General features: G+C 36.0%; 1 protein-coding gene across 3 annotated transcripts in view; it reads right to left on the bottom strand.

Annotated features, from left to right (window-relative positions):
* SAB (HYPERSENSITIVE TO PI STARVATION 4) overlaps positions 1-23,831 on the bottom strand; it is a 51,229-nt gene that overhangs the window by 7,195 nt on the left and 20,203 nt on the right. For all 3 annotated transcript variants that reach the window (XR_015176716.1, XM_086435650.1, XM_086435651.1), the window contains 9 exons: positions 15,260-17,368; positions 13,080-15,003; positions 12,711-12,811; positions 7,960-8,316; positions 7,630-7,748; positions 6,356-6,611; positions 4,579-4,803; positions 3,190-3,329; positions 266-338 (listed from right to left, as the gene is read on the bottom strand). Coding sequence is in view for 2 of the 3 variants with exons in the window: in XM_086435650.1 (XP_086291776.1) it covers positions 266-338; positions 3,190-3,329; positions 4,579-4,803; positions 6,356-6,611; positions 7,630-7,748; positions 7,960-8,316; positions 12,711-12,811; positions 13,080-15,003; positions 15,260-17,368 (5,304 nt within the window). In the remaining variant the exon portion in view is untranslated. The remainder of the gene's footprint in view (positions 1-265; positions 339-3,189; positions 3,330-4,578; positions 4,804-6,355; positions 6,612-7,629; positions 7,749-7,959; positions 8,317-12,710; positions 12,812-13,079; positions 15,004-15,259; positions 17,369-23,831) is intronic.

Here is a 23,831-nt window from a genome sequence, read left to right as displayed (position 1 = left end):
GAGGCCTTCTTAGGCTTTCTCTCACTCGTCTCTTCACATTTCTCTCTTTCTTTATTTCTTAGGGTCCATTGTTTGCCCTCTTTTTTACATTTCAATTTTACTGATCAAAACAAATTCCTTCTTATCTATGGCTGCACCCAAATAAAGATTTAAGATTATACAAAGCACAATGTGTTGTTGAAAATTCTACTTAACAAATCACTATTAATAACATCTTGCAAAATATTAAAAGCCTGATAAAATAAAGCACAAGAAGACTAATGACCTGGAAAAGTTCAAGAGGTGAATTCCCATCCTTTGGGGCACCTTGTTTTGCATCTACACGAAGCATAACATTTCTGCAGCCAAAACAGTAAAAGTTAAGGTCATTTTGATGATAAAATATGTGATCCTTTTTCTATATTTAGAACCATATGTATCATATTAGAAGTAACAATAACTCCTGAAAAAAAAAAAACCATCCTTCACATATAACGTTTTTTTTTTATAAATACCTTCATGTATAACTTTAAACAACACGTATACATGATATTGATGAAAGAATATAATATATATATATAAAATAAGGGGGGCGTTCAATGGCAAACTTTTTAGCAAACTTTTTGGCAAAACACTTTTCAAAACATGAGTTAGAAGTTTTGGAATGGGCTGATTTTTGGTGAGGATGATCTCCTCACCGTAGAGATCATCCTCACCAAAAATCAGCCCATTCCGAAACCTCTAACCCATGTTTTGAAAAATGTTTTGCCAAAAAGTTTGCCCTTGAACGCTACCCATAAAATAAAACACAGTTGTAGAGCCCACTTTGCAAATGTTTTATGGGGGGATAAACGTCCCACTCAGCTACAGTTTTGTGGGTTCCACCCTACTCACTTTATTGCCTTGCCTTTTCACCCCCTTCAACTTTATTGTCTTTCCTCTCCTCCTCCCTCCCTTTTTCCAATAATATCCCTCTAATTTTATTATCTTTCCTCTTTTACTCAATTTTCAACAATTCCCCTCTAACTTTACTATCTTTCATCTTTAACCCACTTTATTATCTTTTCTCATCTCCCCTTTTCTTAATAGTACCTCTCCAACTTTATTATTTTCTTCTTTTACGCTCTTAACCTCGAAGATTTTTTAATAATACTCCAACTTTATTATTTTTCCAATTTTTACCCCCCTTAACCTTAAAAGACAATGCGAGAACTCTACTATATATATATATATATGGGAGCGGTTCAGTAGCCCTAAAGTTTGCCAAAGATTTTTCAAAACATGGGTTAGAAGTTTTGGAATGAGCTGATTTTTTGTGAGGATGATCTCTATGATGAGGAGATCATCCTCACCAAAAATCAGCCTATTCCAAAACTTCTAACCCCATCAAAAGTAATTTACAAAAATTGGACGGTCCACGATTCTTCAATTTGTAAACTAGGATTAGAAATTTCAAAATGAGCTGATTTTTGGAGAGGATGATCTCTTCACTGTAGAGATCATCCTCACAAAAAATCAGCTCATTCCAAAGCTTCTGACCCATGTTTTGAAAAATGTTTGGCACAATGTTTGGCAAACTTTAGGGCCGTTGAACCACTCCCTATATATAGGGTTGGAATCCGTAGACTCATTAAAATGAACTCGTATGTTCACACACAACCCCGATCATGTAAATGCAAAATCTAATGGTTAGGATTTATCTTAGAGCTGCATAATATAATCTTGAGACACAACTTTCACCTCAAATGCTGGATTTCTCATTTACACAGTAGAGATTGTCTGACCAAATGAGTTCTTGTTCCATGAGTCTACAGATCCCAACCCATATATATATAGGGAGCAGTTCAGCAGCCCTAAAGTTTGCCAAACATTTTTCAAAACATGGGTTAGAAGCTTTGGAATGAGCTGATTTTTTGTGAGGATGATCTCTATGGTGAAGAGATCATCCTCTCCAAAAATCAGCTTATTTTGAAATTTCTAACCCTAGTTTACAAATTGAAGAATCGTGGACCATCCAATTTTTGTAAATCACTTTTGATGGGGTTAGAAGTTTTGGAATAGGCTGATTTTTGGTGAGGATGATCTCCTCATCATAGAAATCATCCTCACAAAAAATCAGCTCATTCCAAAGCTTCTAACCCATGTTTTGAAAAACGTTTGGCAAACTTTAGGGTTGCTGAACCGCTCCCATATATATATATATATATATATATACATAAATTATCCAACAATGATTTTTTCATGAGTTGGACATCAACATCGATAATTTCAAAACATGGTGAATGAGATATGGATGTTGAGATAATAAAAATAATTGTTGCATGCCATTTAAGGTAAACCCGAATATGTATTCTGGTCCAATCGATGAATGTCTGACGAAGTCATGCAACACATTGGGAGAATAATTGGCAACAACCGTATCTCCATCACATTACAAAATAACAGCCAGTCTTTGTTCGATCAGGATAAGATATTGTAAGATACCAGCAGAGCAGGTAGCAGTGTAGATGTTTACACTGAACACTTGGAACAAGATATAGGTAGGGAAGAATGTTGAGTAGTATAAAGAGGCACAGGGATGGGCTGAGCTTTTATGATGGCCAGCACACATAAGCAGAAAGAGAGTTTGAAAATTTCTGGTTTTTGGAAAGGTCCGCCATAACACATTGGGCTTATTAACAACCAAAGGTTATTGTGGTGCAGAAGAGAAATCAGGTACAGCATCAATGGGATGCTCTCTGGTAGGCTATGTAACGTAACGACAACCCTAATTCTAAGAATTTCCATGGCAAACATCGTGCCATGCCCACGCTCAGACAGGCTAACACATCAATGAAACATTCAAATTATTCACTTTTTTTTTTGTTATCAGTTATTAATTGTCATTTATATGATTTTAATGTATATCATATAAGATAAATGTTATGTCCACGTCTTTGTAACATATCCCAGTAGTCAAATAGAACTTCAAAATAAAGAAAAATCACAAAAATAAAATTAGAATTGTTAATGAATCAGTAAATGCTGGAATTTGAAAGAAGACAAATGGAAAAAACATAAATATAATGATGTAATGGATATAATGCAGACAAGAAACATACAAAGATTGCACCAGCATCTACCCCTTGTATCTTCTATGAAAACAATGCTTTATATTCACAAGAAGAATAAACTACAAATAAATGCAAGAAACAAGAAAAAAATACGTACTTTCCCCACTCAGCACGAGGATTCCATGCTGATAACAGCATATCAGATTTGGCATTAAGTAAGCAGTTTCTCACAACAAAGAACTTGGTTGTAAACTGAGATATACCAACGTCTTTGTAATCACGATCAAAATCATAAATCTGCCAAAAGACTGTATCAGATGGACTAGCCAAGAAATAGTAATGCAAGCTAGAAGAAGGTTACATCCAGATTAACTGCTCTGTAAATTGCAATGCCAAGGATAATATTTTCATAGCTACTCATAATTCAAGGAAGGAATTTCTAGTAGCTGAAATGCTATGGAAGATAATAACGCATGATCTGACCTGTGATATAAAGATCTACATCTTGCACCCTCAATCATGCCAGGATATCAGTACTACTTTCGAGCTTTAACTGGTGCAAATTACAAGCTAGGATATTTTGTAGCTTAAAATTTTAGTTACTAAGCTTAAGCTTGAGTTAAACAGTGAAATAGGATTCATGTTGCAGACCCCAATATTTGGGATACGGCAGATATGGATGATGATGATGATGATGAAGTACAAGTTTTTCATTAAAAAAAATACAAGCTACAGTAATAAAGTAGGAAAGCACAATATGATGCCGAATATGAGTTTCCCTGGTAAATAGGGAGGCATCTGTTGATCATCCACAGTTGCATTGCTGCTTCATAAGAGAGGCAAGGAATAAATTCTATGTGCCTTCGAAAGTTCTATGGGTCATGCCTCAGATTTATGATAGGTATCCCAATCTCAAGGCTGTTTGGTAGAGAAGATGCTCCATTTTTTTCCCATTTATTAGAACATAAGGAACGCACAATAGAAAAGCAATTGTTATGGGGGAGTTATAATCCATATATTTTTTTAGGAGCCGTTTCTTCTTCTTGGTAGCTTCCAGCTTTGAAGATCCCTTCTCTTTCTTTGTACAAAGGGGTTTTTAATCCCCAGCCCTCCCGGTCTTCTTTTTTTTTAATCTATATATACAATCTTTAGTTATCAAAAATAGAAAAGGAAAAAAAAAAAAGTAGAGAGAGAGAGAAAGGAAACACCGAAAAAAGTGCTAGGTACATAAAGAGCAAACATATGCATGTCTGAAGAGCTGAAATCCCTGTACAAATCATTGAGATCATAAAAGCTACAAGGATTTCGGACATCAATAAATAGGTAACCTTTAATATGCAAACACGTTGTGATAAGAACTAGGACCAGATTCCTAGACATACAACATTTATCTATGACTATTAAATAATGCGGCATAAGAAATAAACTAGTAACCTAATTGAATATTAAATACTACTTCCCCTAGCATGACACTATTAATAAGCCTACTATATAGAGAACAAAGAAAATGCAATGAGCTATTTTTTGTTCACCTCTAGATACTCACCATGTTATTAATCTCAGCTTCAGCAAAAGAATTACCATCTGCAAGCATGCTCCATACTACTTTGTCAATTCTCATAGAAATACGCATAGCATAGGAAGGGCTTTTGTTCTTCTCCTTCTCCATAAGCCGTAGTTGTGCAGCTTTCTGCAGAGCCACCCTTAACGATACAGATGCAGCCTTTCTAGATTTTTGTGTGTTTGCCAATTCTTTCTTCAGTCCTTGCACCTGAAAAGGATTTCGTAAGGCTGTGAATCTACAACTACAGGTAACAGCACTAGCTCGGGCATAATTCAAGAAGATAAGGTACTGGAGAGGGTCAATTTACTTGATAAATATTTGACCAGATGTTTTATAATAATCATAAATAACAAAATATGACAACAAAGAGATCAACAAACATACTGATCCAAATGCATACATTCCTCAAGACTATTTTTCTCCTTTCGATAAGACGTTCAAATAATTATTCTGGCTATAATTCCTGTTGTAAATTTAAGTAATCAAAAAAATTCTAAGCTGACTATGTTAGTCAGACCGGCCCGACGCTTTAAGTAATGCATCCAACAACTGGAAACCAGAAAGGCTTTCTTTGGGACATTATTCAAAAAACGAAAAAAAAAAAAAAAAAAACCTTGAAAGGATGGGATAGATAGTAACAAACTCCTAATAAAAGTCAAGTCTAGGTCCATAATCTGTCTTGCACAATGATTAGAACAAGTAATTCATGAAACAAGAGGAAACCAAACAGATCCTAAAAACTTGAAAACAAGGGTTCTCCAGGGCATTGTGCTACAACAAAGAATAGGATCAATGGTAAAGGCATTCGGAAAAGTCTAGGGTCCATAAGATGTTTGACACGATGCTTAGGCTATCATATTAACCATATCCTGTGATACAGTTCCTTGAAAGCAGGATTCCAAAACAAAAAAATTGATAAGTTAAATTGTATTGTTGCGAGGACAAGAAGTCCTCGGAAAAAAGTACAAACAATTATCTTTCGCCACTAACAATATCCCACCTAAACAAGAAATCTTCAAAAAGAACCCTCTAAACTGCTTATGCCAAACAAACAACAAACTGAGAATATTGAAAGTAAGTTCATGCAATGAGCTTTCTTTCCCATCAAACGTGCGCCCATTTCTCTCCTGACTCAAGTGGGACATTACATTATATTTCGAAATCTGGAATGTATCAGTAAGTTTCAATATGTTTCATGTTATATCAATACATAATCTGCATGTTTCATGATGCATGTTGGTACATATGAAATGTACTACATTACTGTTTTTTTTTCAAAAAAATGTTTCTCCAATGAAGTTTCTGCATCTTGACATTAGTCATTTGATTATTGTAAAAATAAAAATACAAAAAAGTATGAATAGCATCACCTTATCAGTTAAAACTTAGTTGAAATTGATGAAAGGCAAAGCTTCTTGTTTCAGAAATTTAGGAATCAACATATTTCAATTTCAAAACTTCTTTCCCCAGAAAGTCTATTAAGAAAACCCAAATTTTACCTATTAGTCTTTGGCTAATTTATATTTAAAATAATAATAATAATAATAACATGGCCTTTTCAATAGAATAGATTTTAAGGAAACACATTATGACACGGAACTAAATTTCAACATATTCGCACAAGATCTACACACAAATATTTCTGTTTCCATGGGGACCCAACATAACACAATTCAACAAAACATTTTTCACCTTTTTACACTAAAAATATATAGCCCTTTGCATTTCCTAATACCACATAATAGAATTGATCACTCACCAGTGTTGATCTTCCACCAGTTATCATCCACAATTCAACATCCTTTTCGGGAGATAGGCACGGGTCTCTCGAACTATCACTACAAATGGACAGGTTCCTAATGTCATCGAGAAGCAACTTTCGCTCTCGTTCTGTCTCTTCAAGTTTGATTCTTGCAAGTTCTACCTCCTCAACACCATCAGGAACCACCTCATCCGCCTCTTCTTCAACATCTTCATCATCTACGGCAGGGTATGAAAGACTACTTTTTCGGGGCCTGAACAACAATTCAAAAATATCAAGAGTAAGCAAATGATTGGATCCTGAAGAATGAAATTTCGGACAAAGCTAATATCATTTTGTTACTTGATTGACAATTAAAAAGGATTATAGCAAAAGATGCAAGATAAAAAAATGAAACAAAGACGAAAAAGATGTAATGAAGTGTTAAGGACTAAAACAGAACCATAACTATATAGGAAGACTTATTTGAAACCCTAAAACATGGCTAAAACCTTATGGGTGCAGTGGCCTAGCATATTTGAAAGAAAAAGCAGGTGAATAGGTTGCATCTCCATACTTTTAATGGGAATTGTTACATGTTCCTTCTGAACCTAATAGAAAATGTATACATGTTTCTTCTTCAATGATGCTAGGGAAAAAAAAACTATTGCAAAAAAGCTTTAGCTCTTTTACCCTTCAAACCTAAGTTATTATATGCAGCCTAACAGAAACAGTTGACACTTTTCTTTAACATGGTTTCGTATTGTTCATAACAACCTTTAAGCCCAATATGATTGTGTGCTTAAATGCCCATAAATTTGTAGTGGTCACCACACGGCTTTTGCAATATCTAAAAGAAATTGTACAATTTAATAATTGCTTGTACATAACATCCTAGGAAAATGGCATCCTGATATCTTGAAGACTATTATTATAAAATCTATCTTTCATTAGGGAAAAAGAAGGTGCCAGCTAGCTGAGTTGGTGAAGTCTATGGTGATGTACCATAAACCTCGTTTCAATTCCTGCCATCACCATGTAACTATTCCTTAAAAAACAGGCTTACTCGGTGGCAACACCAAGAATTTAACTAATCAAAAACAAAAACAAACCACAACCTATCACTTCATAAAGAACATCCCTGAATGATATTTGATGAGTAATATGGTGATGCAAAATAATAATGCTAATACACATTATCAAAAAATATCATACTAAAACTGAAGAGAAAAGATTCCAAAAACACAACGATAGTTACTAGGAGAAAAAAATTAAACAATTCATATACTCACTTGGGAAGCCGTGCAAAGAGAAGATTGCTCAATACATCCAGCATAACCTGAAACTGGCGTGATGTCATCGTTGCAGTTATATTAGGAGAATTGAAAGTTAGCTCCTTTAATGGCTTCACCTGCAGCAATGAAAGCAAAAATAACCAGTAAAGGTTTCATGGAAAATCACGAGCTCTTGTATTAAATCACTTCTCAAATTACTAAACAGAATATAAACATTGGAAGTTAAAGTAGATTGTGCACAATGAATTTACTAAGTACAGGTATCTATGACTTAGAATTATTTGTGACATAATTTTAACCAAAAAAATTAGACTAGCCATATCCAACCTTCAAATCTGCAGTTCCACCTTTGTGCCTGGTGTATCGGAAGTACATTGTACAAGGCATAAACACTCTTTCAAGTAAAGCACCTGTACGCTTTACTTTAGGAGAACTCCTAAGGATTTTTGGCAACCACTGCAGTCCTGCCCCTGGATCAACATCAGTTGGTGCAACATGAGCTTGCACATCCTCCAGCATCACAGAGAACTCCACACGTTTCCATGTCATTTCAGGTTCAGACTCAGGAATATGTACACTCCCAGTGCCAAGTGCCTGTTTGATCATCTCATAACCAACATGAACAACCGAATGAAATGAGCGAGCTAAGACACGGCCGCTGGCTGCAGCAAGCAGAAATCTTCCCTGTTTGAGAAAGAAACAGTTGATTAAATAATGAGTTCAGCTTCTTGGCGAGTAATCAAAGTAGACAAATAAGTGTACAAAATTGTCAAATGGTCTGTCCCCTAAACGTTGCAATCTGACCTCTTCCTGTAGTTCACTTAAAAGACCAAAACATGTGAAAAACTCAATGGTTTAACAGTTTAACTAAGGATACTCTGTTAAAATGGTTATTTTATTACTTGTCTTTAGCTACTAACAAGCAAGGTATAAATTTTGGAATCTGTTTCTGTTTCAGTCAGCCTGAAAAAAGAAATATTTCTATTAGAGTGGAAATTAATACAATATTGTCGTAGCAGCATGCATACAAGAAGATGTGGATGAACGACAACTTTGCAAAAAAGAGGAAGTTATTTCAGCAAGTTACAACTAAGTGTGGGCAAAACAGAAAAGATCATAAAAGGGAAAAGTAAGGAATGCTAGTTTTCCTGGGAAGAGAGACATGGAAATTTACTTTGAATTTTGGAGTCAATTTAAGTCTTTAGTGCAACTTTTCCTAGGTGGGTTAGGTGCATCGTACTTTCTGTCGGTAGATTAATTGCATTGGTACTCTTCCTAGGTGAGTTAGTTACACTAGAAAAGCTCATCTTTCATTAAGATTGAGTCTCCATGCACTGGGAGTAGTTTTTAGGTAGCATGTCATTACTTCGGAAAATTATGTATCGGTTTGTGCACTTTTGTGTTGGGAGAGTGTCCCTTTTATGTAGCTTTGCCTATAAAAGTAAAAGGGACGGTATATGGCTTGGCATCAATCATGCAATGAAAATCTTGTAAGCTTTAGAACTCTTTCTTTAAATTGAGGAAGAAGTTCAGCCCTAGTTCTTTAGTTACCTTGGGAAATGCTTTAAAATATTTCAATGTATACAATTGTTATTTCATATGAATCCATTTATCTTTTCTCTTTGGTTGTTCATATACCCAAGTTCTTGTTATTATAAATGGGATAACTTGAGCTTACTACAAATTTTCAGGGAAATATTGTGAAATGATGGAAATGTTGAGGAAAAACTATATTAAAGAGCATGTATCATACTCCATATTAAATATCAAACTAGATTTAATATTGTGTAAATGTTGCGATATATGTATTTGTTTGTTCTAGTTATAGATGAAGTAATCGCTCATATTAAAGAGCATATATCATACTGCATGGTATTTGCAAATAATGTAGTATTAGTTGATAAGAATAGAAATAGAGCTAACGCAAAACTAGAATTATGGAGAGTAGTGTCAACGTTCGATTTTGGAAGCTTGGATGTCTTGGGGAGGTTCATTTTCGTTATCGAAGCGGATTCTTTGGTTCTTGGCTCTATTTGCAATCTGTTGGGGTATTTGGAAAGAACGTAACCGGTGCATTTTTGAAGGGAAAGTTTCCACGGTGGAAGGATTAGTTCTTTCTATTTTGGAGTTTATGTTCTCTTGGTACAAACTTAATAAGGAATTCAAGGGGATTTTCTTTGAAGATTTTGTCGTGCGATGGGATAAGGTGTGTTCTTTGTTGTGAGAACATCTTCTTGGTCGTGCGTCATTGTTTTTTGTCGTGTCGTGCCTTTTTGTTTTGTTTTTTCTCTTTGTATTGGGTGGGTTTCCTCGACCCCCCTCGTTTTATCTTCTCAATAAATTTATCTTTATCGATAAAAAACAAAGTAGTGTCAATGTTCAAGAGATTCGGAATAAGTAGAACCAAGACAGCATATGTGGAGTGTAAATTTAGAACTAACATCCATGAAGAGGAATGTCCAGTAAAAATTGATGGAATATCCCAAAACGACCATTGTTGTCACTTCAGGTCTATCACAAGGATGGAGAGATTGAGGAAGACATTGCCCATAGAATTAGAGCCGGATGATTAAAGTGGAGGTGCGCTTCTGGAATGTTATGTGATTGACGCAGAACAATCAAATTAAAAGTAAAACTTTCTGAAATGACAGTAAGACAGGTTATGCTTCATGGAGCTAATTGATGGATGGTCAAAAAGTATCACATTAATAAATTGAACGTGGCAGAGATGAGGATGTTGAGATGGATGAATGGAAAAACACAAATACTAAAATTAGTAAAGAATACATTCAAGAAAATGTAGAGGTGATAGATTAAATGAAAGCCAATTGAGATGGTTTGGGCACATTCAAAGAAGACTGAATGCAGCCCAAGTTAGAAGGAATATGCAAGTCGAAAGATTTAAAAGAAAGAGAAAGAGAGGGAGGAACACAAACAAAAAAGAACGTGGTTTGAGATAGTGAAAGCAGGTAGACATGGCTCTAGACTAAATTGAATGAAGGAACAGGATTCATTTAGTTGACCCAAATCTTAAGGACAAGGCATCGATGATAATGATGGTGATATGATAAAACAAACACGAAAACAACTCAGAAAGCATCAAACTACAATAAACAATCATATGAAGTGGGAAAATGAAGATTGGTAGTGTTCCGCTATGTGTTGATGCAATTATCTAAGAGTCTGATAGCTGAAAACAACAACATTCTACACAGAAATAAGAATAATAATGCTAGATTAACTATTGATACCTTATGTAAAAGAGTTAATTAAATAAAAAAAACTATCATATTTTTAATTTTAATATACATATCTGAACAGAGTGTTGATATATTAGATAATGGAGGATTGTATGAGCGTGCAAATATTTTTTTGAGTAAAATTTATATTAAAAGGTCGGTCGAGATGACCAGTGGGAATTACAACAACCAAAACATACCCATCGCACACTACAAATACAGCAACCCACTCCCATCACCTAAGAAATCCTCAAAGAACAGCCCCTTAAACTCCTTAAAGAGTTGGCACCAAAGAAACCCAAAACCCAAATTAAAATTATGATATCCTGCACAAATTGTTCCTTTCCATCAAAGACATGCCTATTCCTCTCTTACCAAATCCCTCAAAAAAAGGGGTCAGGCTCCACAGAATCCTCGAGTCATAAACACGTTAATACGCTTAGAATATATCAAAATAAATATATCATTGAGTATAAAATAACCAACTAATCATAATTCATTCTACTAATGAATGAGTAGTTTATGAATTTTACAAGCCTTGTCTACAAGTATATATATTCTTCTTGTTTTTATAAATTTTACCAATATTTTAGAATGATTTAAAAAAAATATTGTTGAATTTTAGCATTATCAAAACAATTCTTGGAATCTTGAATTGTTTAGCCGAAATTTGATTACTTCAGTCAAAATTTACTGTTCACCAAAATATTTTGCTAATATTTACTTCAGTTGGTTAAATTTCCTGTCAAACCTTGCGGAAATGGAAATATTTTGGTATATTCCATTGAAACATGTCAAAATTCAATATTGTGCTAGCAAATAACAAATTGAGCATAACTTCGTATAAAATGGTTCAGGTACATTTCCCTTTCCTAGGATGAAATTGCCAGCTTTTGCAAGCATTGGGTTATTGCTGAAATGCATTTACAGTGATGGGACCATAACGGTGAACTTCCAGTAACATCATTAATTTCAGAGTTAACTCATTTTGTGCCTGCATCTTATCCAGAAATATTTTTGTGGACAAGCCCTACACCTAAAGTAGCATTCTTCTCCAGATAGCGTCTTTGAACAAAACTTAAGAGTGGATTATTTGATTAATGGAGGTAGGTCCAAGTTCACTTAAAACATGTGCTTCTTTTGAAAAGCAAGTGGAGATGGCAATGGATCACTTGCTCATCCCTTTGTAGCTTCTCTTGTGGAGTGTGGTATAAATATTTTCTGATTTACAGAATGAACAGGATGATAGCCACGAATATGATAGAGTTTCTTCAGGGGTTATCGGTTAGAAAGCTTAATAAAAGGGGTTGCATCCAGTGTAGACTTCCATACACACCCTGCGAGAATAAATGTGGCACTTACGTCTGTGGTGGAGAAGATCAAGGTGTTGTTTTATTCCATTAGTCGACTATCCTCAAAGAATTCCACAGAATTGAGGCCAAAGATTTCCGTTTTATGTTGGACACAGCTATGCTTCCATAGATTGCTTAAATTTCTGGATTTGAAATGTGTAGCTATTTTTACTAATGAGTTTTTAACTCAGTGGTAGATTGTATTCTCCTCTTTGTACAGTGGAAAATTTGCCCCTTAAATGCACTTATATTTTAGTTAGCAGAAAAACTGCTGCGCAGAACGGAAGAAGGAAGAATATTATTCAACTTCACTCACAATCAGAATTTTGACCAATAAGAGGTCTAGATAGTCATAAATTTATGTGATAATAAACCACCAAAAGAATCATAACGATAGAAAGGTTTTTTTAATCAAATTAAAGATAGATATCAAGGGAAAAATTCAAAGTTCCAATGCAGAAGGTACAAATAGACCCAGCGGACTCACATTAGCTTCTTCTGAATGTAGATTGAATTGAGGTTGAATGACATTCACCATAAAATGGCGTTTACCCTCTTCCTCTAAGTCGTCCATGTTTCCATTCTTTGCTGGTTAAAATCAAAACAAATGCTTCTTAGCTAAAATTCAGGGTAATAAAAACCTAATCATGTTTATCAGGACTGAGGATGAATGTTACACAACTAAAAGAGATATTTGTCCATAGATGGGCACGTGAACTCTATAGCAGCACTAATACACATGTAACGGACCATTAGATGAGGTAATATTTATGGAGCATTGCAAGTTCCATAAATCAATATAAATCTCGAAATTAACATTACCTAAACAAAAATCTAAGGTATGATTAACACTTACCAACTGCACCAGAGGATGAACTTTCTGCTTTAGCCGGATGCGATGGAGAAGACAGCAACCCTATAGTATCCACATGATGAGAAGGGGAACTTGTATCTTGGGTAATAGAAGGTGAAGACTTGGAAGCATCATCTTGGACAATTTCACCTCCATCATGCATCTGGTTATCCTCATGCAATTTCCTTTGTGCATACTGCCGAGAAGGAGAAGGCTTTGGAGGCTCAAATGCTTTGGATATCCCACCAACCCAAGACCAAACAGCATCTCTATTCTCAATGGTCCACAAAAGCTTAAGTCCATAAACAAACACACGCTGACAATTGTCAGCTATTACTACATTAAATCCATCGTCATCACTTGGGTCAGATCGTGTATGATCGTCACTCTCACTCCCATTTTCGAACTCAGACCGAACATATGTCATCTCAAGATTTCTTCTTCCAGCTTCTTGCCATGCTAATAATCTTGTGGGATCTGCCTTCGGAGCTTGCCTTCTGATAGTAAAATAGTCAGAAGATAAAAGAAATCCATCATCACGATGCTTCTCTGTGCAATTACCCATACAGGTACATTTTTTAGGGTCAACTCTATCGATTGATGTGGATTGTGAACTTTTCCTTGTCATCTGAACTTCTTTTGCAACACATGTGCAATCATCTTTAATTAAATATGCTTTTAGCATGTAAAGGTCAAGACCCTGGTAAACAAGATCCAGAGGATCACGCTTGCAATCAAAAGTATATTTTTGCCTACCACGGCTATAGCAGAGTTCATATTTCAACCTTGTCATGATAAATGTCAATCCCCTGGCAGGATCGTCATCCTGTAAAGGCATATGTTTAATACAAGTTGGCATTGCATCGAGGCGGAGCATGAATTCCGTCATCACCTTGTCAAGAGACAAGTTTCCTGATCTGGCAACTCTTGGGACTCCAAACCGGGGCCACCGAGAAAAGGAACGCAATTTATGAGGAGGATTATAGTTCATGTACCAAAACTTCATTACCCAAGCTAAATCATGAGCACCAACATTCATGGTGGGGGAATCATTTGAAGCATACTCTGGTTGGTATAGAGAACCATAGACATTTCCATCCAAGACTGCTTTCTCTGCCATTATGGAGGATGGGAATTCTTCCACAGATGGAGGAAGAAAGGGTCTAAGGCAAAAGTTCCATCGAAGGGAAAGGGAAGTTGACCTGAAGGGATCATAAACTTTTTTACGAGGTTTCCCTTCACTGGGAAGTGCATATAAATAATGGTTAAGGGGATTGCCAGAATCACAATCCCAGCCCATGGTAACTTCAAGACTGAATGCAGGGGCTTCAATGAAAGCACGAGACACACCAGTAGGAAGTTTTAAACTGCAATTATTTACTAAGCTCTCCAAACTGCTTAACAAAATCTTGAAATCTTTAGCAGAAACAAAAACACGACCATCCGATTGCTGGATCTCCATGTAAGCAGAAATAATTTGAAGTTTGTCACGTCTTTCATAAGGGTCAGCAGTCCCAAGAACATTCCATCTGGACTCACCAAAATATAAGGTAATCTTTCCGTGTATGTAGTTCCTCATTTCATCCCACCAAGGTAAGCTGCGCTCCTTTTTAGGCAGCAGCATTTCTGGAAGATTGAGGTTACCAATTTGTGAAGAATCTGAAGCATTAGGATTCTTGAGATTGGAAACTCCATTCCTAACACTAAGATTAGCCCTGCGAAGAGCCACTGTAAAAGCATAGCTTACGTCGGCAAAAGCTGGTTCGAAACCCACTCCAAAGCAAATCTCCGCTTTCCGAAAATGAATTGGCAAATCCGAGTATGTTTTCAGTGGTGGGGTTGTACCACTCATTGAACGCATCATCTGCACCTTCCTCCACCTACCAATGAAGACATCTTGTTGAATTTGCGGTTGGAAACATGTTGCCTGCGGTCATGAGAGGGCTAGTCAGAATGGCAGAAAAGAACAGACAACCAGAAGTTGTAATTTTATGCAATACAAAGCAACGGAAGTCATGAAAGTCAAAGAAAACATTATTAAACAGATCCATGTACTCAGATAAAATATTAATGTTACTTGAATGCAGTATACAAATCGTCAAGAAAGATAATCATAAAATATTGAAGAATGAAAAAAACAAAAAATGGTATGCAAAACAAAAAATAAAAGCACTGAACCTGACCTGTTGTGCTAGAATAACACGACCTTCACATTTACCAGCAGTTCCACAGAAAATTGGGAATGTGTAATTTCTTAACTGTACCACAAATGAGCCTGTATGCAAAACAATATTTCTACCAAACAGTCGTGAAAATGGTATTTCATTTTCTAGACAGACAAAGTCAAGCTTCCTTATAATTTCTATCGTCCCAGTATCACCGCCTTCAATTTTTGTCAAAGTTACATCCAACTCTGTAGCACAAATGGAGAGAAGAGAAGTTCTTGCAGTACTGGGCTTAAAACCAGCCTGGAAACCATTCTTGCAGGCACCCGACCCCTCTGAAGACATCAGATTCTGACATGCCTTGTAATAGGAGTGAAATGACTGTTTATGAATTTCTTCTACCACCTTTTGAACAGCTGAAGTATCATGCATATCAATCTCAAGTCCATTATGGTAAAACTTTTTTCGAGAACAAGGTTCGTTTGGTTCAGCATCTCCAGAACACCGACAGGCTTCAGAAACAAAGTCATCAAGAAACCTCAACCTAACTGCTAATTCACAGGCTTCATTCTTCATCAGTTGATAATGTTCATCAAGCCAACCCTGCAACGGCTCTTCCTCAATATCAGCTGTGAGCTTACGTATGCAGAACTTGACACACCCCAATTTTGTAGAACTAGGAGTTTTTGGTTTCAAGCTTTCTTTTTTCGGAAATATAAGACTGGTTTTAGCAGTAGTGATAAGCTTCAAACTTCGCAGCATATCCTCGATGGCATCCTCAATGGCACGCAACTGCAACCTGTATGGCATGCAAATATGAACATCGAGGCCTTGAATAACCCAATCCCATGCAATCCCTTTTACACCCAATGAACTATTTGAACTAGAATCATTAGGAATACGGGAAATTTGCATCCTGCTACTTTTGAAAACTCTGGCTTCGTTAAAACTAAGCATAAGTCCTTCAAGTAGTACTCCTATCTGGGCATTTTCAGAAAAAATTGACTGAACCTGAACCATAGCATCTACACCATCTCCAACCTCAGCAGATATAGTCAATATTTCCACATCAATAGCAAAAATAGATTCTCGTTTTTTGTGTTGCTTATCAGAGCGTATTGTATCTGAAGTAAATTCTTTATCTTGTTCTACATTTATCCCACTAGAAACTTCTTTCTTAATTTCATTATCAAGGCCCTGAAGTCTTAGATTATGTACCAGTAACTTCAAGCGCAGCATGAGCTCAAATAGTGATAAATGGACATCGGGCTCCCACCTGACCGAAATATTAGTTGCACTGAAAAGAGAGCAAACAGCAATCTCATTAACACCACCGGAACGCCGTACAAACTTCGCATTCTGCATGTCAAATAAAATCACCTTCGTTTCAGGCCTATGATCCTCCATATATTCCTGGTAGATGGATCTAGCTCTCTCAAGCACCATCTTTGTAGACTGTTTATCCTTGTTAAAGGAAAGACTGAAATGGAATATGTCAAGTGATACAGAGTAATTCAGATGTTTGCGTCCATTAGAAATAGTAGATGTTATGTTCGCTCTGCGTGTTGTACCGTCTGCAAGAGCACTGACTACAACATGACCACCCTGTGATCCATAATTCACACGTTTGGGGTCTGCAACAACTGCATCTTCCACGCCCACATCACCACAGAAATTCATAGAACACCGTTCAAGATTTAATTTCAAGAACCGGGTCCCTTGTCCAGACGGTTTTGGTGAATGCACACTCCTATTTTGCGTAGTTCTTTTTCTGGAAGCAGATAGACTTGTTAAGAGTGCTTGAAATGATAATGCAGTCGATATAATTGATTCAATGCGCTGGAAGCTAAAGTATAAGCTCATACCAGTCACATCAACAGAGAGAACCAATTTACACCTACTAGAACCATTTTCCTCAAGTGATTTTTCTTTCTTCCCCCAATCTAAACTCACTTTTGCAATATGCATTAAGGAACCTGAATTTGCCTCCATGCCGAACAGGCCTTCCTTCAAACATTCTTGATATTCATCAGCCATGTGTAAATGTAGTTCACCAAGTTCCATGTGCACCATAATTCCTGTACTCGCGATATTATGTGCAAATACACGTGAAGATTGTGAGCATCCCTACAACATCAAGGAGTTACTAAATTAAAAAGAAAATAAATGTGATATAACAGTCAACAAGTAAATCGAATAAAAAAAGGCCAATCAACAAGGAAAAGTATTAGTGATTTCATTTTCTTAAAATACTCTCCACAAGGCCATACATGCAGTTGCATTTGTTTCCAATAGTAACTCCATTTTGAACTTACATATGAACATCTTCAAATATATTTTTTTGATGGGTAAAGATAATTTCATTAATCAGAACCGGTGGTCGAGTGGACCAACCGAAAGAAAGAAATACAAACCTACCAAAGGCAAGCAAGCCGCCAAAAAAGAAATAAAAGTCTTTGAAAAAAATACTCCTAAACTCTTTAAACATGTTAAACCAAAAAATAACAAAGCTAAGACCTCCAAAATCACATGATGTACATCATTTCCTATATTCTCGAACACTCGATGATTTCTTTCCTTCCAAATCGTCCAACACACTGCAAAAGGAACTAGATCCCAAAAGGTCCACTTTGACTTGGTGAAATGCCTCCCCCACTATAGCCAACTCTCCACTAAGTCTTTTACCGAATTTGGCAAACACCCCACCAACCCAAATAATTGAAGGAAATGGTTCCAAACCTTCCAAGTTAAGGAGCAATGCAATAGCAAATGATTTGTTGATTCTCCATTTGATTCACAAAGACAACAAAAATTTGTTAAGTAAAACCCTTTCCTTCTCAAGATGTCAATGGTCGTCAACCTTCCAAACGTAGCAAACCACATAAAGACCAGAACCTTTGACGAGATGCTTCTCCGCCAAACCGTTACCACTCGTTAACTTGCTAGTTCTATCATATTACTAAGGAGAAAAACCACAATTTATAATGAAATAACTAGTGCATATTCGCAAAGGTGTTCCCATCAAACATTTGTAACGGCAGGGAATCCACCAAGGTTCAATAATGAGCCAGTCACCCCTAGCAAGCATCAAGGTAAGTTACTGTTAGATCAAAACTAATAGGGTCCATTTGAAAGGATGCCCAAAAAATAGATGGTGTAACTTTAGAATCTGCATCAACTCTATTTTTTTATTTTTTTTTATAGCTAAAGATAATTTTATTGGAAGAAGAAAAACAAAGGGGGGTCGAGAGGACCCACCCAAAACAAAGAGAAAGAATAAAAACACAACAAGACAAAGCAACCAAACTAAGCACAAACAACAATAAACTCTCACGACAAAGAGCACACCCTATCCCAACGCACAACAAAGTCTTCAAAGAAGACCCCCTAGAATTCCTCGTAAAGTTTGCTCCAAGAGAACATGAACTCCAAAATAGAAAGAACAAGTCCTTCCAACGTCGAGACTTTCCCTTCAAAGATGCACCGGTTGCGCTCTTTCCAAATACCCCAACAGATTGCAAAAGGCGCCAAGAACCAAAGAATCCGCTTAGAATACGAGAATGAACCTCCCCACAACAACCAAGCTTTCAAGACTGATTTGACAGAGCGAAGAAAACACCCCATTATACCGAATAAGGATAAGAAGTGTGACAAAATGTGGTGAGCCACCCGATAATGAATGAAGAGATGATCCATTGTTTCCGCCTGAGAACCACACATACAACACTGATTCGGGGAAATAAAACCTTTTTTGATTAACTGATCCAACATTGCAAGTCTCCCTAATGCCGCCAACCATAGGAAAAAAGATATCTTAGGAGGTGTCTTACCACCCCATACAAAAGAATGAGGGAAATTTGTACCACTAGTTGGGGTAATACCCTCGTACAAAGACTTAACCGTGAACTTCCCATCCCTAGTACCTGCATCAACTCTATTTCAATTCCATGTTCTTGAACAATGCCCACCTTGTGCCTCAATTTTGTGTATAACCACAATAATTCCAAAATATTGCCAACACTATTTTAATAGGGATGTATTTTCTCTACCAATACCCCATCACCAACCGAATAGAAAAAGAAAAAAAAAATGCATATAGCAAAAAACATTGTGGAAAAAAAAAAAAGAATCAAATAGTGTTGATTCTAGCCCTTTTTGTTTTGATAGCATTTTCATAACAGAACTTTTCAAATTCCTAACAAAGGGACTTTTTCTTCCATTCTTCAAGAAAAGGGTGGGTTTTGGCTCACTAAAAGAAGATATTCCAATGTATCAACATCGAATCTTGTGCCAATACAAACGTGACCTAACATTTTCTTTTCTTTTCCTTTTTTTTTTTTAAATAAAAAATAAAAATAAATAAACAAACAGATCAGAGTTTAAGAATTACTAGGTGAAGGCTGGTTTTGAACCCAGGTCATGGTATCAAAACCTACATACTACCATCTTAGCAAGAACAACAATGTTATCATTCCATATGAAATATATATATACTAGAGTTCGTAGTGCCTACATGTGAAGGCCATGTACTTTGACACCTATAGTTAGGTGTAGCTTACCCCAGAGTTACCCGGGAGCACCCATGTAATCTATGTAAGGCTCACATATGAAGCCATATCAACCCCGTGCTAGGGCATATCTGTTAGCTTAGTGGCATTTATGTAATAAGGGAGTATGACTGGCCTCTACTATTGATGTTTCCTTCTGGAAACCGAGTAAAAACTTAGCATACTCTTTGTAGGAAGGGTGCCTTGTCCCAATCCCCGGCCTACACCCATATTGACTTCAAGCCCTGGCGCCAAGCTACGTGGAGTCCCGCATGTCATAGATCATCAGTTGCTTGTAACACACCTATTTGCTTTTGTAACATGTTACACCGTGTAATTTGCATATATATCAACAAAGTTGCCTCTCGATTTTGCCTCGTGTTGCCCCCGTTCTCTTGCTTGCTAGCTACGTATTGTGTGTATGGATATTATTTTTATACGCTTGCTTATGAATTAGCACCCCTTACGCCACACAACCTCACTTTGAAAGAATACGGCCGTGACACTATGACACGTGCATCCTCTCTAGGGTTAAGGTTCTAAACAATAAAAGAGGAAAAATAATAATATTAGAGGGGTATTATTAAAAAAAAATCTTTGAAGATGACAGAGTAAAAGAAGAAAGATGGTAAAGTTAAGAGGGGCATTATTGAAAAAGGGAAGGGTGTTAGGGAGGAGGAGAGTAAAGACAATAAAGTTCAAGGGGTAGAGAAGGAAAGCAATAAAGTTGGTCACTATAGTTGGATGAAAGAAGATACCAATTGTAACCCATATTTTTGAGAAACCAAGATTTCATAAAACAAGGAGACGCAAGTTGTTGTTTAAAGGACAATAGATATACTGAGTAACACAAAGGAATATACTAGAAAGGCTTATAAAGCTTCCTACCATTCATAGTAACAAAAAACGTCATTTTTTTCAGGAAAAAAATGCGTTTAAAACACGTCTTATACCTCTGGCAATTAAAATGATTAAAAAAAAGTCACATTTTTTTATATATAAAGTCTTTTTTTTTTATGTTTTAAACACATTTTTTTTTCAAAAACTAAAGTTTTTAATTTTTTTCAATAGTGTGTTATTTTGATTAAAAAAATATGTTGATGAGTAAACTTTTTTTTAGCATCATAACATATATAATTATACTTGAGCACATGTTATATTGAAAACATAAAATAAATTTTTAAAAAATAATGTCATTTTTTTTTATTAAAAATTATATATATTTTTTTTTATTTTTATGTTTCATCGCTTTTTTTCCCGTTTTCCCCATTTTTTCAAAGTTTTCCCTCGCCGATATAAACCTGTACTCCGACTTTGTGACTACCATAGGCATACTCAAAGGAGAAACAGGCAAAATGGGAAAACGGGGGGAAAAAAAGGGTTGTTCCATAAGTGTAGCCTTGCTAGTTGCCACTTTAGGAAACATGTTTCTTTAATGAGGCACATCTTCTTTCGAATCTGCTATTGACCATATACCAGATGGACTTTAACTTGCCCCAAGACGAAGACCAAGGTATGAAGAATCTAGACACATATTTATCACAAAAAAAAAAAAAAGAATCTAGACACATCCCACTTTGCACCCCAAGCGCCCAGCTATATCTTGAGTTTACCATATCCCTCATTCCAAACACCTCACATTTTGATTGATCAATAACAAAATAGATGCCAATGCCACCTCATAAAATCCAACACATGCCACAAGCAAATGCCTCAGCTGTCCATGTGATGCCTTGGTGAAGAAAACTGCCAGTCCACAAATTAGGGGATATAGATATTTATCAACAAAAAAAAAAAAAATAGGGGTAAGAGATGACTAATGTCCCAACTCAGACCATTCCAAGGCCCCTCCTCCCTCTACCTTTAGTCGACCAATTGAGAGCCTCCAAAACCACAATAAATAGTGGGGACAAAGGGTCACCTAGTCCAGACTTAAAAAGGCTTTGAAGTACCCAAGGTACAAAAATTCAAAGTCAAGATGTGTTTTTATCTCACAAGAAAAGAAATGAAATATTAAACCTTAACAGAGTACAAAATAAAGATCAACAACCGAAATCCAAAATTGGATGACGTACATAATGAACCCCAACACGAAACTGCATGCAAGGTTAAACTTCAAATTCTCTCCAAACTAACCTCTGTTAAAATTCAATATTAACAAAAGAAGGTTTGATTCAACATGGAAAATTTTTGTTATAAATTTCCTGTTTGTTTTCTTGCCTTGCTTTCTTCATTTCTTTTCTTTTCTTTGTATTGGGTGGGTCTTCTCGACCCCCTTGTTTTCTTCTCAATAAAATCATCTTTAACGATCAAAAAAAAAAATTTCCTGTTTGGAAAATTGTGGAGATTTATTGCCCAAATGTCAAGAAGAAAATAATGCTACATTAAACAATAAAACAAAGAATAGCTTTTAAATGTTGAAATCTGAGGAAAAATTTACATTTTATTGTAAAAGATAGTGCCGACGTTTTTTTATACCAAAATTGGTCAATAACGTTCAGGACGACATCAAAAAAAAAAAAAATGGTATTCTTATCACAAAAAACCAAAAGATAACAAGAAAATCTTGTGTAAATGTATCATAAATTTGTGTCATTAATTTTTCATCATAAAATTGACCAATAACCATGAACGTGCTTGGAAAGGGGGGAAAAGAAATGAAGGTAAGGTTTCCCCAAATTTTAGTTGTCTCCTAAAATCAAAAAGCTTGCAATTTCGTAAACACGTCATTGATTTCAAACACGAGTTGCTTAGTAATACTTGTGATATTAATGTAGCATAAAGTTTCAAAAACTGATGTTAAAGAAAAATTTGACCTCTTACCAAGAACTTGACAATACGCAATATGAAGAAAGATTAATATTGACTTCAAGCCCTATAAGTTGTTATGGAGTCAAAAACTCCTAATAATGTGATCCTTTTTTCTGATATGTTAGTGATTATTTTCAACTGGCCAACCTCCTAAAACATAGCTAGTGTGGAAAACGTGGGGATAGAAATGTTTTCAAAGAATTCTCATCTACTTCAAAGTTTCATATAGGAGTAGTAGGAAATCGAATGTTACCAATTCATTTCGTAGGGTCATAACTTTTTTTTTAAAAGGGCTTAATACCATGATTGTAGTAAAGAGAGGTTGGATGTGGTCGGAGTTTAATGTGACAAAGATTTGTATGTCACCAGAGACAAGCCCACTTGGGGCAATTGGTGTTTTTTCTTCGACCAGGGGCAGAATCAGGATTTTCTCATATGGGGGCAAACTATAGTCAATTAATAGTGCCAATAATTTCTTTAACACACTTTTCTTTTCAGTATTAGAAACAATTTACCTTGGTGGTTGGCGACTTGAAGATGACAGGTTTCTTGAAGAAACTTATCTTCAATCTTAAGATTTTATCTCCTTCAACTTTCAAATCCACTAAAGGATTTTTGGGGAAGTAGAATGATGGAGTTTTGGACAGAAAAACCAAAAGTTCTCTACGAGACATTGCATATGATGGATTGAGGAAGAAATTGAATCAGTTAGAAATAGTTTACACTAGAAATTAACAGTTTGAAGATGAAAGATTTTTTGGGAGGAAAATCATGGGATTTTGGCAAAACATTGAAGATGAGGGCATTTAGTCATTTATGTTAGCAACTTGTACAAAACCTAGGTGAGGGAAAAGGGGAGGCACATCATCATTTGGAAACACATGCATCTCTAATATTGAGCAAATCGAGGAGGGATATCCCAAAAAAATGAGAAAAAGTGAGGAGGGGAAAACAAGGGCTATGTCTAATATTGTTCAAACCATGGAGGGGGTACTCTAAAAAAAATTGGGGGCATCAGAAAAAATAAGGGGTATATCTAACATTGAACAAGCTGTGGAGTGCTACTAAAAAAAATTGAGGAGGGACAATCGCCCCCTCTAGTCCCCCTGGCTCCATCCCTGTCTTCGACCTTTATAATTCAGTGAAAATCTGTCTAAACCAATCACATCTCCTTCCTTATATATCAAACCTTAACCACCATGAATGGCAGTCAGGCAGCCCTGCCATAAACA

Source organism: Akebia trifoliata, chromosome 3 (assembly GCF_017979445.1).
Source record: "Akebia trifoliata isolate Shusen 1 chromosome 3, ASM1797944v1, whole genome shotgun sequence".
Taxonomy (NCBI): domain Eukaryota; kingdom Viridiplantae; phylum Streptophyta; class Magnoliopsida; order Ranunculales; family Lardizabalaceae; genus Akebia; species Akebia trifoliata.
This window is presented reverse-complemented; position numbering and strand designations above follow the sequence as displayed.